At 30.1% G+C, this 20104-nt stretch overlaps 1 protein-coding gene across 1 annotated transcript; it reads right to left on the minus strand.

Moving 5' to 3' along the window:
- Positions 1 to 16519: 16519 nt before the first annotated feature.
- On the minus strand, positions 16520 to 17408 carry LOC108561709 (myosin regulatory light chain sqh). The gene is made up of 2 exons (XM_017919783.1): positions 17296 to 17408; positions 16520 to 17131 (listed from the first exon to the last, which is right to left on the minus strand). The coding sequence occupies exon 2, from the start codon at positions 17128 to 17130 to the stop codon at positions 16606 to 16608; it is 525 nt and encodes a 174-aa protein (XP_017775272.1). The 5' UTR covers position 17131; positions 17296 to 17408; the 3' UTR covers positions 16520 to 16605.
- Positions 17409 to 20104: the final 2696 nt, after the last annotated feature.

Consider the following 20104-nt stretch of genomic DNA (forward strand, 5'->3'; position numbering starts at 1 on the left):
GTAAAAGTATGGGAAACCCTGGCATAAAGCATCAATTTGGTATAAGAAAATAATTATTTTTTATAACAAAAAATAAAACAAAAAGACTTTCATATAACGTGAGGTATAAACTAAATGTGATCAATTATGCAAAACAATATGGAAACAGAGCAACAGAAAGACATTTTGGTCCACCACCAACAGAAAAAATGGTTCGAGAATGGAGAAAACAAGAGGAACAATTAAAACTGCTAAGTTTAGTTGGTGGTATCAATGTTTGTGCGTGCATAAATATTTATGTTATATGTGAAGTGTGGTTGCTGGATCATCTCTTCATTATGTCCATTTAATTGTCTTTTTTCTCTCTCTTATTAACCAATTTGTAAAGCTTGATATTTATGAAAGATGATAGATTGCTTTATTGATAAATTTAAAAAAAAAATTGGTGCAATCCCGACAGTTGGTAACATTTCAGAACGGATCAGAATAAATTTACATAAAGCTTTGATCTCTCTCTCTCTCTAAGTCCATTAACATCCAAGTCGTCAAAAGAATGTCCACGAACCATGTCTTCTAAACATATAAGCCTACATTTGGCATCAGTTTTCAGTGTATAGTTTCTTGTTGGACATTAAAAATGATTATAGCAATGTTTACGATGTCAGGACACAGAGAGAGAGAGAATATGTATGTGTGTGCGTGTGTCAAAGGGGGCGCATAAATTGTTTTAATTGCCGATGATTCCGTTCGCGCGGTGAAAAGAACAGTCCAATTAATATTCGCAGCTACAATTTGAAACGGTCCACTAGACATTTATCAAAAGGCACAGCAGCACACGTACACAACAACAAGAGATGTACAATAAAACGATCCGAAATAACAATGGAAGGAAAACACCACGAAAAAAAAAATAACAGTCCACTTCAATGACGCAACAGATCAATACACTTACACGACACATTATAATAAATCAATGATCATAACACACATTCGAGCAGAACCATTTCCAATTGCAAATGCATTTCAATATATAATGCACGTATTCGCATTGGAATTCATTTGAATATCGATCTCCTATAATTATTGTTTTACAGTTTAAAAAAAACATATTTTATTTCTCCAAGTATATTTACCCATTGCAAGGAAATGAACACTGCTTACTAGAAAATACACATGCTATTTACTTGCAATCTATTATATGTGATCATTCAGTAAATTAGTTCGCAACTGACAATTAATGGAATTACTAGCCGATGGCTGCTTTCCTTTACAATTACTGATTGGATTATATATCTAGAACTCCACATGTGAATTAAGATAACACATAAAAGCTACAGAACTAATTCTAAATTATAATATTTTAGAGAAAAAATAAAGGTTTTCCAATTTCAAACATAGTAACTTCAGTACTAATTTAAAAAAAAAATCTTACTTTTATTAACGTAGTTATGATGTGTAATGTAATCATATTTCATACTCTAAGTCAATGCATGTAACAGGACTAACCATTCTCATTAAATAAATAAATTTCCTTTTTTTGTACAGACTTGTTTCCCCATTGGCACCAACGTGCTGTATTTTCATACAAACGTTAGTTATGTTATAGTCTATGTCTTAATATGAGTTTAGACCTAGTTGAGTTTTCCATACTTTACATTAACTGTTGTATGCGATTATGGCAATAAATAATTTTTACTTATATTTTCTTTATTCATGGTCGTCGAAAGTTTCCTTTGATGAGATTATTTTTTAATTTATATTTTTAAACCGGACTATAGTGAAACAGGACTGACGAAAGCTGCACTTTGCGTGTTATTGCTGTACAATATTGTGTAAAAAGTAATAGTTAAATAATAAGTATTGAAATGCATTGTAACATACTATTTTCCTATGATTATATGAATATTATTGTTATCAATATGAAAATGAATAATTCTGAAAATTGCTAAAATAAAATATTACATAATGCATGTCCCAAGTGAAAAAAAAATATCAATGAATGTATAGGAACAATACACAATATTTAGTTAAGGTTCTATTATCGGAAAACAATGCTTTTTACATAAAAGCAGAAAAAATAAACTTCCAACAATGAACAATGCGTTTTTATTATGTTTGGAATTATCGCAGTCTCAAGTTATTACAAAAAAAAAATAATAAAATATTAATAAATCGGATAACTTTTAAGTTTTAACGAAGAAACAAATATAATTATTTATAAATCTTGTTATTCGTTTTTACTTCATAATTTATTTAAACTTAATAAATATTTGTAGCCAACCAATTTTGAATAATTTACGTGAATTTAATGACATTTGGCTTTGATGAAATTATCAGCAAGATTAAATTAGGTTTGCAGAGCTGAGCAACTGGGAGCAACGCGTCCCGAAATCCAAATCCATTTAGTTATTTAATAATTTAATAAGTTGGACATACTGATCTTAAACGTCATTAAATGTGATTGGACGGTATTGATTAAGCTTGCTACTCCATACGTTACAGTATAAACTAGTATATATATGGTATATGCAATTACTAAAATACAAAATTATTTATGCATACATAAATGTTTATTTTCTTTAATACAGTCATATGTCTTTTTGTATGTATTTAGTTCTATTTCAAAATTAGACAATAAGACTTTGCATTCTCATATTTTTCTCACGTTTTTCTTCATATACACCAACATACTGCTTTTTATACATTATATACCTAGTCTGATTTTAACAAAGTCAAATATATCGATATGGATTCTTCGACTTCAATGTATACACCAGGGGTTCACCAGGGGCGCTCTTAATATATTTTTCCGCTGTGCCTCAAGTCAAAATATTGGACTATCTCATGGTGAATTTTCACTTTTGCGGCGCTCTTGCAGTACAGCGTCGTCCATAGTTAGTTTTTTTATCATACGAATTTAAAACTAAATATAAATCAGCTAAATCTGACTTGAACATAAGTTAAATACACAATATGAATTCTCCATGCATAACCACCTACTGATCCAATTAAGATCAATGTACGTTCGTATGGATTTTTGTTTGTTAGTAAATAAATAAACATATGAAACATACGATAAATACACATTTACTGTATATCTAATTACATTTTTGTTAGAATAAGAAAATTTTATAAGATCTTCAATATTTATTTATTTCCATTATTTTCTTTAACTTTGTTTCTTCATTATTTTCTTCGATACTTCTTTCATGCTGTTTCCTTATATTGGAATATTGTATTTTACTTATACTACATTTCTGATAAGCGGTTTCATGCAATGAAGAAAAAAATTTGATAAGCATTGCATTAAGTTATGGTTAATGCAACATTTTTCTGCAGAAAATTCTCTACACGATTACATTGCTTTTATTTTCGTAAGGGCGTGGTATCGCTAATATATTTTAGATGATGCACATTTTTACGATTCGAAATCTTTTTATGCTCCTCATTTTGCGCCGAACTTTTGGCATAAATAGAGACGAGGGTGGGTGGATTGTCCTTTATAGTTGCACGTCTCTCATCGCAGGATAACGTCGACATTAAGGACCTACGATAGACATCGCATTCGGCCGTAAAAGTTATGAGATACAGTTTAAAATTGTATATTTCTTAGGCTGTTTTATGTAAATGCAACATACATCACTCACCCTGTATGAGAAGGTTGAGTCCTTCAGCCTTCCCCTCTAACTTTTACATCTCAATATTACTCCCAATAGGTCCGCGTTCTCAGCCGTTAACGAAATTGTAATTGCTTCTAGTTTATATTGCGGCGAATTTAAATAATTGATCATATATATTTGATACAACCCGTTGGGAAATATTTTTTTATGACCACTTAAGTTACAAATTTTATTATATTCCTGCCGCTCCGTCCATTTGCAGATATTTTTTTTTTCATATTTTATTCCACCCTCTTCATCCCTCTCTATCTGCGTGCCTTTCTTTTACTCTCTTTGTGTTCGATGGCATCACGATTCGTTAGCCCAATTTTACGCCGCCACTCCATTTTACTCGAGTGATCTCAATCTCTGGTCAAACCCCATCGATCCGCATTCAACTAGTGTCAGGCACTTCAAGGAACATTTCTTTCCCAAACACTCTATATCGAAAACCTGTAAGACTAAATCGAGTGTAAAAACTTCAAATTTTACTTGAACAAAGCAAAATAAAATTAAAAATTACATTAATTTCTTGATATTTACATGAAAAGACCTTCAATATCAGAATGAAATATATATAAAAAAAACTCTGTTTTTCATTAAATCGGGTCTAAAAACTTTTACGTGAACAAAGCAAAAATTATAAATTACATTAATCTCAATCTTAATCTTCAACATCAGAATGAAAGATAGAAAAAAAAATCTCTGTTTTTCACACGATAGGTGACATTGAAAATAATTATGTCACAAACTAGATTTAATATTTAACATATTTCAAGTAAAATCTGTAATATTTGTATGTATTACATTAGGTAATAATTTAAAATGTAGTTGCGCTCATTAAATTTCCGGTATTTATGTTATACAAGTATTAAACAAAGTAATTACCATTAAATCATTATATTAGTACATTTCAATACAAAGTAATAAATAACAGGTTTGAAACTTCTTACGAAATAATATTTATGGAAACAACCATATATAATGAAATAAAATATTAAAACACAGTGTAACTTCAATATCCGTCTTTTCTGATATTCGTCCAAAATGTCAATATTCGTCATAACCTGAGAGTCAGCTGATCGTTTGTAGACCGGCTCAGTTAGGAGCAGTGAAAAAAATCTTTGATATTCGTCTTTTTTAATATTTGTCCTTCCTCCATGAACGGAATAATGACGAATATTGAACTTCCACTTTAATCACCATAATAAACCGTTACAAAAGCTTCAGACTCTAAGTCTGCTCAAACTTCTTACGTTTCTATTAAACTTAACATAAAGTGAAAATCGTTTGCAACTTTTACTTGTTGCTTTAAATTATATAAATAAGTGACACATTTAATTCAAAATAAACATTTTAGAATTGAATCAATCATACGGAATTAGAAAAATTATAACTTGATTTTTTTTCGATCACTTTAACGCAGGGGTAAACAACAGGAACTGCAGTCATATTTCGATAAACGTTACTTGTGACACCGAAGCTTCGATATAAAGAAGATTCCAATTTCAAGCAAACTATGTCAATCAAGGAGTTGAAGTAAATGAAGAAATTAGAAATTAAGTTATGCAGATAATCAATAGGTTTCGAAAATATAAGATCTTTCAAAATAGAACATATTCATTTTCTACATGTTATTATAAGTTTAACAATCAAATATTTTGAACAAAAGAATAAACGACCTACATTTTTTCTTTTCAAAATCGGAACGCAAAAATATTGAATGGCAATTAAAATGTTGCAAAAATATTAATGATATTTTTTTTCGTTCCGACGATCTCTGTCGCACTCTCGGCTGGGGGGAAAATTGCGTTTTAAATTGGGAAACAATGGAGGCCATCAGGGGGCGTCCGATGGTCCCCGTGTAGATTGCCGTGTGTAGGAATATAAATTAGGGTGGCCAAAATAAATAAAGGGGGAGAGTCCAGATCAATAATTTACAACTGTGTAGAGTTTTATGTTAGTCTCATATGTACCTACTGAAATTACTGGTCCGCATTTTTACAATCGTTAAATCTCCAGAGATATTGTTTCAAATAAATGTTCGATGCCGCGTCAAACCGAAACCCGTCGCCGCCAGGAATCGAACACGGAACAGGGGAAAATCGCCTACCAACCCTTATTTAGTTTCGCCCCAGACACTCACACACACATTCATATATATATACATACATATTCAAGCACGCACGGAAAAAAAATAATATTTACTTTGGTTTCGTACTCCATTTTTTTTATTGTATTGTATTCCTGCCCCCAAAGTCCGTTTGTGTTAATTATTTATTTCGAAAGAGAGAAAAAATCAACAAAAAGTGAGAGAGTCGTTCTAAAAATATTGGGGGATTTTCATTATTTAAGCTTGACCTCGATGATTCCATCTATAACGACAATTAAAACTTTTAACTATTCATGCTTATGCAAACACCGGTCGTCATTACGGTAGAATGAAATCATCAATTGTGATATCTATCAATCGCTATTTAAATATAATACTATTTAACTAAGGCGATTACACGAAATAAAGTGTGTCAAACGAATTTTGGTAATGTAAGTCCTTCACACTAGTATTGTGTAAAATACGGAAATGACGGTGCAATTTACACTATAATATTCCTATTTAAATATTTTTCTAATATAAAAAAAGTATAAAGATGTTAAGGTCATTTCTAAAAAAATAATATAGAAAATTTAATAGTAGCATCATTATAATAAACATTTAATTAATTTATAATGTAATACATACTTTGAGAAAGAAATTATTAATATTATTATTATATTCGTATAAATATTGATACGTCAATTGACGTATTACATATTAGGATAGTTAAGCACGAATGGGGATGCGAGTGAAAACATTTACTAAAAACTCTTAAGACAATACTTATACTTCAACTACTTATGTTAGTATCGTCCATATCAAATAGAAACTGATAATTTTTAGTATATGAAGTTCAAATTTAACATAAATTTAAAAATTAAATATACAGTGAAACCTCGCTTAACGAGCACCTCGCATAACGAGCATTTCGCTTAACGAGTGACAATGAGAAGAGAAATCCCGGAATGCATTGTATTTTTTAATATGTTTCACTATACGAGTATTTCACTATAAGCGAGGTTCCATTATATAATAATTTAATATTTACCCACCATATTGGGTTCTGAATTACACTTATTATTCTGGTTTAATTGAATATAAGTATAACATTTAAACAAATATATAGTTAAGCATGGATGGTGCATACAATAGTCAAGTTAAAAGTTTTACTACATTAACATAAGGCTTCGATGACACACTTATTTAATCTCTGACTCACTAATGAAACATAGTCAATTTAATCTAAACCTCGTAACAAATTCAGTTACTACTACTTATGATAAACCATCCACTTCCAAACTATTTAAAATCTATATCGATTATCAATATTTTATATGCTCCTTATAGATTGTAGATCAGTGTTTATCAACCTGTAGTCCGCGGACCGACATTTTCTACCTGATCGCGTTTGCATGATTTAGGTCCATTTTTTCACGAAAAAAGAATTTCTTATAATTTATTGTTATAATTTATATGTTTATATGTTATAAGTGAGCCGTAAAAATTGAATTTTGTATTTGGCGTAATATTACAACTAGTAATTAAAATCTGTTCACATAACTTGAATTACTCAAGAAGTAGGTTATATGAAAATGTTAGTTTTATTCTATTTAAGATCACCTGATTTAATATGTTCATTTTAAATTGCCATGAAACTTAAGCAGCTTAAGATTTATAAAATAATATAATTTTTATACCATCAATTTTCGTAATTAAGTTTTCTATTGAAATCCAAATATCTAAAATATTTAATATTTTATTTATTTGAAATTGAAATCTAATATCGTAATTATATAACATAGCGATTTTAAAGGTAAAAACATATATGTTAGAGATTATTGATAGAAATATTATATTCTATCAATAATCGGGAGATTATTATGAGGACTAGTAAGAAATAAATAAAATGTTAAATTCCAGAGAACGTATTTTAAACCAGTAATTCACTTTTTGAAGAATCAAAACGGCTAAACCTAAACTAACCATCCATAATACAAATAATTGTTAAATGAACATTGAAAAAGTTAAATAAATCAGCTTATTTTATTACATTATCTATATATCAACATATATTGATAATATTTTAAATTGTTATATTCGAATTACTGTTTACTTTATTATTTAATACAAATGTAATAATTAAACTTAACTTAATATTTAATTTAATATTTATGAAATATACAGAAGTATTACAATGGGTAATCCCCGGACAACACAAGCTTCAAAAATAAATACGTATTTCATAATAATTCAAACATACGTAAAACGGATATCTTAATATAAATGATGCTAAATAATTTGTTATTATCATTACTCATCGATTACTTGAATATAACATCATAATTTATTTTTAGTTAGAGAAAAGTATATAATGAGAAACACGGAAATAAAGTGTAGACAACTAAAATACAAATAAACAAATTATTATAAAACTGCATTACGCAATATTTAATTATACACTATAAATGAGATTATAATTCATTTTATTGTAAATTTAAGTGCATTTTTTCACTTTAAATTTGTTGATTAATATTAATGGACCCTAAAATTTTACTTAGTTTAAAACAAAAAAATTGTAAAAGTCACTACATAATTATATATCATATAAAAACAAAAAATTTAGTTGTTTATTTCTTTCAATTTTCTAATATTCTTATTATTTATTCAACATATTCATTGATCAAAAATATTTCACATTTAACCTTTAACTACTCGCGCCGGTGTATTAAACCTTTTCTAATAAATGATACCTCAGCTATATTTTCTTTCCCACATCTTTGACACTTAATGTAACCTATGCTTAAAGTGTTTACTAAATGCCGGTGCAATATTGGACGATGATGATACCTCTACTCAAGCATATATAAAGCGCAATGACGACACTTCTGATTCAGAAATTATTATATTAATGTATTACAAATAGTTATGAATCTAATAAAAAAGCATTAGTTAACTTGAAAAAGTTTTTATCTTGTCGTAATACAATCTTTTATACACTTTTTCTGGCAGTAATACATGTGTAGTGAAATTACAGTGCGCGAGTAGTTAAAGGTTAATAATAATTTTTCTCTCATTTTTAATATTACTTTCAATTTAAATCTTAACATATACAGCAAATCCTCACATAGATTGGGTAAGTATAAACGCGATCATTTTTAAAAATTCAATTTATTTTGAAATTTTCGGACTTTTTACTGCACTTTTTCTTTATATGTAAACATATCTTCAATTTATTTGATCATATTTATCAAACAATACTATTACATAACGTATGCAACCAAATGCACAAACGGTCATCGATGTTCGTTCCAAGATATTCAAGAAGTAAAAACACTTGGCGATCGCTGCACGTACTATCGCTGCGACGAGAAAATAAAATTAATTTTTATTACACATAATTTGATATAATTTTCGATGTTTATTAATCATAAAATGTAAATAGAAAATATCATCAGTATGAAAAACAAATTATATTTCCAGACTCGCCTCATAATTACCAGTCTCTCTCTCTCTCGTTCTTTTTCTTTTACGATCGAAATATAATAAAATAAACGACGGAATTATTACATGACATTCTTATAAATTACATTATTATTACTTCTCTATAAATAATTAATTATTATCTTTTCGCTGCGCTCTCCTTCTCACAAACGACGCAGAGCCGGACGTCGCGACTCGCTCTTCGTCGTGCTATTAATTATGTTTGCGTGGCCTTGCCAGATAAAACGCTCCGCAATTAAGTGGCCGTAATGATGGAAAAATATTATTAATAATATCGCTAAATTAAAATAAATAATTATTAATTACTTTATAACGTATTTCAATTAATATCGACGTCGACGTGGCCGATCGACTGTTTGCTTTCTACATGCGTCGAACGGTTTACATAATGATCTCATGTTAACCACTTCGCAAATAAAAGTTCATCATCGACATTAATTGCTTTGAAATTAACATTTAATTATATGAACGAGAGAGAGAGAAGATTTTAAAGATAGAGAGAGAAAATGAGAATTTAATAATTTCAAAAATATGTTTTCTATCATTTATTACTTTATTAACCGGAAAATGTTAATTAAAAAGAAACTTTATAAATTAATTATTGACAATAGAACCAGCGCCTCAATACGAAGGGGGTGAATCATAGGGGCGGGAATGACTCAAGTAAGAGATTACAACTCACTCAATAAGTTCGTAGAATGACATATAGATGGCGCCTCTTGTCGATATGATTTTTAGGAAGTACCAACCTTCAGACGACGCTTGTCAATATTTCATAGCAATATGACGTTTATTTGACAAGTTACAGTGGTTTTAGTAACGCTACTTTTGTAATTTTCGAAACAGTGGAAAAATCTGCATTTCGTGTATTGATAAAGCATTGCTTTATGATGGGAAAAAAGCAACGGCTTGATATGGGGACTATTCACTGTCGAGACAAATGGGCGAAAAGTGGTTTGCTGATTTTAAACGCAGTCGTACAGACACAAATGCTGAACTCTGGTCGCTCAAATTCGGCAATTGTTGCAGAAAACATAAAAGAAAGTCCACAAAATGGTTTTGGCTGATCGTAAATTGAAGTTGCTTGAGATATCTGACTCTCTGAAGATATCAGAAGGCAGTGTATTCACCATTTTGCATTAACATTTGATCATGCGAAAGCTCTGTTCTAAATGCGTTATTGGTGAGTTTGAGTGAAATTGAATTGAACTTGCGAAAAAACGACCACAAATGAATAAGAAAAAAATGCTGTGTCATCAAGACAATGCACTGTGTCACAAGTCGATCAAAACGGTGTCAAAAATGCACAAATTGCACTTTGAATTGCTTCCCCATCCACCGTATTCTCCAGATCTGGCTCCCAGCGACTACAACCTGTTTACAGACCTAAAAAGAATGCTCAAAGGAAAGAGTTTTGGCTCCAATGTAGAAGTGATTGCCGAAACTGAAGCATATTATAAAGTGAAAGATAAATATTTCTACAAGAAAGGTATCAAAATGTTAGCTCAATTTAGTTCAGGCTATACAGAAGTGACAGTAATACTTGTCATGTGAATGTAGGTTTGTAGTCACTTGGTGTTTCCAATTGCATAATAAATTATTTTTGTATACAACATAAATATTACATTAAAGTACCAAAAAGTTTTTAGGTTTATTTCACGTCTCTTTATAATTGAAATAATGACATAAATATGCCGTTATTTATAAGTACCATCAGACGGCAAAGGGTTAATAGACCAATAATTCTTTCCATGACTGTCGAAATATCCATTATAGCTGTGATTATTTCAGAATTTCATGAAAATTAATTTATATTTATTTAATAATATAATTGTACATTCAAATTGCATGAACTTATATAAAAATGAAACTAAAAATATTGTTTTTTCAAAAAATTTGTTTTCCTTTAAAATCTTACTTCTACAAAATAGCATTTTATAAGCAGACACTTAAATTGATATAAATTATACTTTGTAAATTTAATTGTTAATGGAAACAAGTTTTATTTTTTTTTATTTATTTACACGTCATTTTTGCAATAATATACTGTGGAAATAATTTAATAAAACCATTACATGAACATTTAAATTCTTCCTTCTCATCAAGGCCAGTTTATATTCTATACCAGTCAATTTAAATTAATGTTTTTATAGCAAATCGACGACAGGAAAAAAGAATATATTAAACTAATATGCATAGTTATGTAATGAGTGTTTCCATACATTATTTCTGAGAAATAATAATATTAAATAATGTCAGTATTAGAATTCAATATTAAAGCTATCTACGATGGGTTTCAAACCGCAATGAAAACACATCCGCAATCCGTTAAACTTTAGTAAATTCATTAATAACTTGAAAATATATGAATATCTTTATTATAGACACAATAATATTGAGTTGGTGCATAATTATGAGACGTTTCTTAAACAATATTTATTATGAAAAAAGAATCATAAAAATTCTACTCCCCATTTGGCATTCCATTTGCAAATAATATTTTTATTGAAAAAAAGTAAACAAAACAGCAATTTTTATTAACAAAAAATCCGTCTGCAAAAACTCTTGATAATTATGCACCAACCCAATAATATTATGTAATAGTAACTTCAGTAACTTAACACAAATATGTGACACATACTATGGTAGTCATAGATATTAAAGACCTGGCCGGAGTTACCAGATTTCTTGGTCATTAAACCGGGACAATGATCAGATAAAACCGACAAAAACAAAACAATCTCAGAACTCAACTTAAAAATAACATAATTCAAAATTTTATAAACTTTGCTGACAATACTTGTACAAGTATTTTCTTTTTGGAACCAATTTGATAAAATCATACGTTTATGTGTATGGATTATATAACTAAATCCTGGGAAAATTTAGATTCTTGCATTCACAAGGAGGAGGAACTGAAAAGATTCCAAGAATCCATGGAAAGCGAAAAATAAAAGCTAATATTAAATATTTTCTTAGGAGTAACACCTATTCGCGTTACGAAAATTAAGTTCTGCGCTAAAATATATGATTAAAATTGTGCTCTATCCAATAATTGCTTCTGTTGTAATCATTTAATAGCATGTTTTAAACGCAAAATACCGTATTTAACATATAATTTTAGCCGACCTAACACACATATACAGTAATGAAGAACAAAATGAACCGACGTGAAAGTAAATCGAATATCGGATTTGGATGTTGTGTTCCGTTATTGTTGCCGGGTGCTACTATCATCATTATTGTGTTTTCGTGGTGAAATGGAAAAGAGCGAGAAGAGATTTTTATCGGCTTGGCTTCTGTTAAACAAACGTTTTCTTATGTGGGTTTCAATTTAAAACAAAGAGAAATCGCCGGAGTATATAACAATGGGCCGCACTGTAATTTGCATATTATTTGCCAAGAAACATGAAGTGGCATATTTTTTTACTTCTCTTCTTCTCAACGCACGCTTTTACATATTTCATACACTCGCGGATTCGCATTTACTGCAATTTTCATGTGTGTTTCGCTTCACTATTTTTCTTTTCTGTTCTGTTTTGTATATGTGTGTGCGCGATTTTATTTTTTTTTTAATCCAAAGAGAAAATAAAGACAAAGTATACGGTGGTGTTCGTAATCACTGTTTCATAGGGGAAACATGGAACGCGCGATATGTAATTACATTAAAATAAAATAGTATTTTTCATGCCATTGCAGGTAGAAACGTAATGTCTAAGTTCATATCTAACATCGATTTATCTCGTTCTTACTTGCAAGTTGCTTGACCTCAACAACTTTAAATTTGCTATCAACATTCATATTATTAATACCCATGTAGTAATACCCTATTTTAGCCACTACTAAATTATTTTAAACTTTTTATATTAATAAAAAACGTTCCTTTCACCAATTATCAAAATACAGTGGAACCTCGCTTAACGCACACCTTGCATAACGAGCAAAATGAATTGTAAAAAAAATGACTCTGTTAACGAGCGCATATCGGTGATAATGAGAAGAGAAGTCCCGGATTGCGCGCCTGCGACATCATTTTTAAAACTTGTGTACACACACGTATTTCACAATACGAGTAAAAATCCGGAAATTTTTGAACGGATTAAACTCGTGTACTACTAACGCAGTTACAAAATGAATTAAAGAGATTACTACAAAATATTTGTGGAAGATAAATAACTTTTTTAGTGATAAATCTAAGAAGTATACATGATAATAACTTTATCCATTTTTTTTAACATATTTATTGGTAAAATATTGACCAGCCCTTTGATTTTCTATTATTGTATTAAGTTTATATTTTGGTGATTTATAGTTGCAATAAATATTATTATTTTAAACTTTAAATAAAAATCTCGTCTCTAGAACTGTAGTATAGACCAGAGGTTGCCAACCTTCTTAGAGCAAAAAGCCATATTTAAGATATAGTGCAGCATAGAAACTATTCCTCACAACAATTTAAAAAGTATTTGAGAGACCCAAAATATTATTATTAACATGTCTCCTTTAATAATGTCTAAAATAACTTTACTTTTATTTTTCTACCAAACCACATTCGAAGTCAAAAAAGCCACATGTTTGATAACCACTGATATAAAATATCATAAAGAAATGTTACATACATATTTCTAATCGCGCTAGAATTATTCCTCTTTATTCTAAAATGATATAAAAATCTTTTGTATAGTTTTTGTACCTGTATTTAATGATCAATGTGAAATAGAATTCAATCAATATGCATCGAGTATTTGTCTAGTTTTTATTGAAATTTAATGATCCAAATTTGTAAATGTCATATTAATGGTTAATTAAGTTAACTAGTTCATTTTGACGTCAATTTATATAGAGCATTAATAATGCATCAATTTAATTTACATAATAGTAATAATGTTACACAATATTTTCCATATTTTTTAATAAATTGTATTTAATCCAACCAATCATTGTATAATTGGCTACCGATTTGACAATAACATCCAAATCAGCTTTAATATTTGATATTCACTGCATATAAAATTAAGAAATCATGATCATCTTTTCAAAATTAAAACTAAAATGCCGTCATATACAAAGAAAGTATAATAAAAACATCAAATACATTAGTGTTTCAGTTCAAAAACTAAATTTAGAACTTCTCACCAATAAAGTTCTTAATTTAAGGTGAAAGAAAAATGTACGAGGTAAATAAAAATGTTAATAATTTTAATATAAATGTATTTTAATTATTATTCCTATATATAGATAACAAAATTACAATCAATAACGTTATTTTTTAATATTTACTATGTAATTCACATAGAAATGTAATTAGTAAGTCATATTTTCTATAGAATTTGTGGTGTTAGTTTTCAAAATCTAAATTTTGATATTATCAGATCTAATAAAAAATAACATTAAACTATGAGTAAAGTATGATATTAAGCAGACTGGGATGTATTTAAATAATTAATACGCATTATTTCCTCTTAAATACATAGCTTTACTAAAATTCATCATATTAATTAATTTAAAGTACATATTTTTAGTTTTAGTCAAATGTAGGATAAATACAATTTTTAGTGGATTAATATCATACCTTTCTTAATAACATCATGCGAAATGTATGTAAATCTTTAGTATTATATAAGTATTGGTAAAACAATCAGTTAATGCCTCATCACAAAATTTTGCATAAATTATGGTAAGAGATCTGTCATTCGCTATGAGTACTTGACTGATCACTTGACAAGTACAAAGTAAACACACTACTTACCTATTACGCAGTCTTTAATTAAGTCAAATTTGTTATAAATACTTGAGGTTGATTTCATAGTATAAGTTACTTGTAAGATACAATGAGTAGTTGGTTTTAATCGGTATAAGTACTTGCCAATTAGTTTATGAGTAACTAAAGATAACTGGCATTAATATGGCATAAATGAAATGGCTATATACTTTGATAATTGTATATAAACAATATATAATTACAAATATATACACCCTGTATATATTTGTAATGTTTAATAATCCGTGTCCAGATGTCGCCACTTGTCCGATGGTAAATGGCGAAACCTGTAATTCTAAAGAAGAGTTCGCGGCGACGACGCCAACTAATTACCGGAGCGAAAATAAAAACAAAAACTTGGATAACGAAATACTTATAGTAAGATGCACGTAGAGTGCACGACGTTAAGTGAGTTGCGACAAAAAAATGTAAAATTCAAACAAAATAATAAATCGGAATAAATAATAATTAAAAAAATAAACTTACTGAAAGGTTGCGGTTTGAAAACAAAGTCTGCATGCACCAAACAAAAAAAAACTAAAAGAACTTAAACTCAAGAAAATCTGAAAAACGAAATAAAAAACTGTATTAATAAAGGGATGCAGCGGTCCCAATCGGGTCGTGTTTAATTTATGCTCAGTGGAATAAGGAGGCTGGCTAATGGGAAATCCAAGAGGGTTGTGGGTGGATGTAAACATAACCTCCAACCGACGTCGTTTTTTTTATATGTCGTTATATGTGCGGAACGGAAATCTCGGGAAAATCGTCAGTTTTCCGCGAGTGTTTGGTTGGAAAAGTTGTTTGGATGCGATGTACGGCCTTTGGACGGCTCGTTGCTCGCTGTTATCGGTCGAAATCAGAAAAGACGCCTGGCGTCCTGTGACCTTAGTCATAACAAACTATGTCAGGCGGAATGTGGATGGGAAACAAAAAGCAAAAACAAAAACAGCTCACCTCGGCAAATGAAAAATAACGAAAGCGATTAAAGGGCACGCACAAAAGGGCGGTTATCTAAAGAGAAAAAAACTGAACGGGTTTATATAAAACTTGGGTAGTGCAAAGGGTAAAACTTGGAGCAGATTTGCAGACATGTATAGGAATGCATCGGCAACAACAGGTGGACGGACGCGTCGTGGCGCGGACAACGACGTAAATAACGGCGCTGTCGTCGCGGCGCCCGCCACCACCATGTCCCATTTGAAACGACGCCCGTCCATCCACCTAAATCCCAACCATTTTCATTCAACATAACCATCAACCACGTCGTCCGGACCCACCGAGGATTTGTTTATTTTTCAACCCACGTGCTTCTTGACAGATACACATGTTTTTTCAAATAATCGACGGCGACACTCGCAACCTAAGGCGCTGCCATCCCACAAACAACTACGCCGCCTCCCACCAGGTGCCACTGACCCTCCCAACAAAAATAAACCACAAAATTTAAGTACAAAATTTATTAACGATTAAAAATGCTTGATTAAATATAAAAAAAAAATGCTTTAAATTCTTATATACATTAAATCTGAATATATGAAGTTCATTTTTTTTTGCTCTCCTTTAAAATAGTTAAACCTAAATAGTAGTAAACCCATGGTAATATTAATAACTTATTGCTCATCTTTATCCTTAGCTCCATGCTTCAAAATGCGAGTGAATTCCACATAGTCAAACAGACCTCCCTTGATTGGAGCTTCCCTGTACATCTCATCAACCTCATCATCAGTGAATCGATCACCCATAGAGGTCAGCAATTCTCTAAGGCGCTCTTCATTCATAACCCCCTGGTTTTCCTCATCAAAACACCCAAATGCATTCTTAATCACATCCTCTGGGTCAGTGCCCTGCAACCGCTCTCCAAACAAAGTCAAGAACATTGTAAAATTGATTGGGCCTGGGGCTTCATTCATCATGCCATCTAAGTAATCATCAGTAGGATTCTTGCCCAGGGAGGCCAACATGTCATGCAAATCTTCCTTATCCACGAAACCGTCATGGTTTTGATCAATCATATTGAAAGCCTCTTTAAATTCAGCGATCTGAGCCTGATCAAACATAGCAAACACATTAGAGGTTGCCCTCTGGGCACGCTTCTTCGTGGTTCCACGACGTCCAACAGTTTTGCGAGAAGACATTCTGCAAACCAAACAAAAAATAATATATTAATTTTAGCTTAACTAATCACAATGTTTACTAAAACTAAGGCGTTGCTCCTGACGCAAACGCAGTACATCCAATTAAACGCTATTAACAAGAACATTCAATCCCAATAAGAATCTTATTAAACATTTCTTACTTACTTCAAAGGATACTAAACGGTTTCTTCGAGTTTAAGCACGAAAGTTAACTGAAACACAAAGAAGTTTCTCTGCTGCTGCTGACAGTTGCAAACGATATGTCAATATGATTCACAATCCTACCACCACACCTAAATTTCTTCGACCAATCAGAAACGCGCACCGGTTATTTCTATAATCGGGAAGCGGCAAATTCGAACTACAAACTGAGATTTTCTTATAGTGAAAACGATTTTTTTAGCTTTCCCACATCCGATCGACCAAGTTTCTTCAGAAAATCCTCTTTAACAATACAGAAACCAATTGAAAATATTAACATTTGTTAAAAGAAAGTGAAATAAGAACAAGCAAGACGAGGTCTGCAATTGAGGTCGCTTTAGCTCAATTCCATTTATGGTAGTTATTTCGCTGCTTAACTAAATAAATACGACTTCCATAAATATCTGGCGGATTGGTAATAGTTTACGAAAGTCGTGCAGGATGAATACATTTTTCAATAAGCAATGAACAAAATCGTTGGCAATTTGCCACGTCGACCGGATGGAATTCAATAAATAATTGATATATCAAATGAAATGCGCTCAATTTTATTAAAAAGATTTGGTATGGCGATTAAAACGCGACGAGGAATGCCGCAATCCATTATTTAACGCGCGTACACCAATTATTGTCAATTGTAATTATTTTAAAACATGAAGCTACTGTCATTACATTGATTGGCGGAAAATTTTTATATTTCCATGTCATTTCGTTTGATTTTATCTTATTATTTTGTGTATAACCACAATTATTTTATCCTGCAGTTGATATTGATTAACTCGGAATTCCAATTAAACGAGACGCTTCGCGTCATTCGCTTTCAATAGATTATAACAGTGTAGTTCATATTACTTGTAATCAGAAATTCAAAATGCATTATTAATTTCCAATTTCTTTTATTTAATCGGTTTTCTTGATATACGTAAATAGGATAATCACATTTCACTCATAAGGCTTCTCGGACTCCATTAGACATCTATTTGTAAATAATTATGTGTGTTCATAGGTACTTATGCTAAGGTCAAATATCAGGTAATTTTTTTATTACATTTTTATAACTAAAATAACAAACAGAGTAAACAAAATTCAATGTTACCAGACTGAAAGGGAATTCATCAAACATTACCTAGTAATTTGTAATACATTATATAAGAATTTCGAATATATTAATCTCAACATGATAGAGATTCTCAATTAATCTTAATTAACTAAACAACCAAAATGTTCCTATTTTGTATTTAAATCTTAATATATATTTGATATTAAAAAAAATGAAATATATTATATAATAAAAATCATACAAGTGTAAATTTTTATTTTGTAGGATAAAAATAGTAAATTATTGAAAATATACGTAATTTATTCAAAAAATACTATAATTCATTAAAAAATATTATTTTATTATAATATTTTTTTAATAAAATATTTCTAAAGCTTTTTAAAACACAGATACGGACTGACAACAAAGAATGTTATTTTTAAAACGTCACATTTTGGTATTTTAGTGAATCATTTCTTTCCTTACACAAAATCCCAAGCGATTATTCACTTCACGGTGTTATTTTGTATACTCAACGTGACTCAGTCGCTGATAGCCTCTTACCAGTTCTACTATAAAAAAGGAAACAGTTTAATCTTCGAAAACACGTTTGTAGCAAACACAATTTCTGATTAAATAATAACAAACGTCTTAAATTATTATGTACAAAATTAAACTGAAATTCGGGTAAAAGTTTTACGTCTTGTTTATTTATTAATTTCGTGACATCGTCAATCATTCGACGTCGATGAATTCATTAACTAATTCCGATCTAATATTTTATTGAGGATCCAATTGACTGTTGCGTCGACAAAAAAAAAGTGGGACAGCTGATCTAAGATACCACTGTTCAATTAATTATTGATATTCAATAATTAGGTCTAGGTAAATTTTTGTTTTCATCGGATAGAGGACACTAATAATAAATTAATATACAATATGTCTATTGTTATAATATTAAAATATAATTATAATAATTTAAATAATAATAATCTTTATTGCAAAGAAAAAAAAACATTTCATTAATAACAATAATAAGAACTTTGTGTCAGAAATTTAAATATTTTTGTACTGAACTCATGATTTAAATACTCAACATTTTGGTATTTTCTCAAAAAGAAGTATATTTTCACAAATTTGTTATTTTTTGTTTCTAAAAATAAAATTTTAATTCTACCAAAGACATTATTAAGCAAAAAATATTCACAGCTTCAAAAAAATGAATCATTTGTACCGAAATGAATAGATTTAACTGAAGTATTAGTGTTGTGTCCAACCACTTTATTATTAATTGTTGATACATATATACATACCAATAAGTACCATGTTTATCAAGTACAGTCTTGTGGAAAGTTCCCACGACAAGCTTATCGGCACTTGCAACACCTGCATAGTGCAATAAAACCTTTTTGGAGAAACCCCCTGGTTTCTCATGTTCTGCTAGTTTTTACGACCCGTCTAGGTCACTGTCTCAAAAGGAGGATTATGTAAAAGTCGGACAGCCAACTATAAAAACTATGCCACGAACAATCAACCTTCCCAAACAATTGTATCACCCTTTAGGCCTTATCGGTAGCGGGAGACATAAAAACTCCCGCCGACAAATATGAGGGAGGTACTTCGCAAATTAGCTCCTACCCTTAAAATATTCAAGATGTCCTGTTGCATATAAGACAACACTTATGTTATTTTAAGTTAGTCCTAGTCGACATATTATTTTGGTGGCAGCGGTGA

This window comes from Nicrophorus vespilloides, unplaced genomic scaffold (assembly GCF_001412225.1).
Source record: "Nicrophorus vespilloides isolate i.1.1-1 unplaced genomic scaffold, Nicve_v1.0, whole genome shotgun sequence".
Classification (NCBI taxonomy): domain Eukaryota; kingdom Metazoa; phylum Arthropoda; class Insecta; order Coleoptera; family Silphidae; genus Nicrophorus; species Nicrophorus vespilloides.

What these genes read in the sequence shown, in the direction of transcription:
- LOC108561709 (XM_017919783.1), bottom strand. Translation starts at nt 17,130, where the DNA reads ATGTCTTCTCGCAAAACTGTTGGACGTCGTGGAACCACGAAGAAGCGT.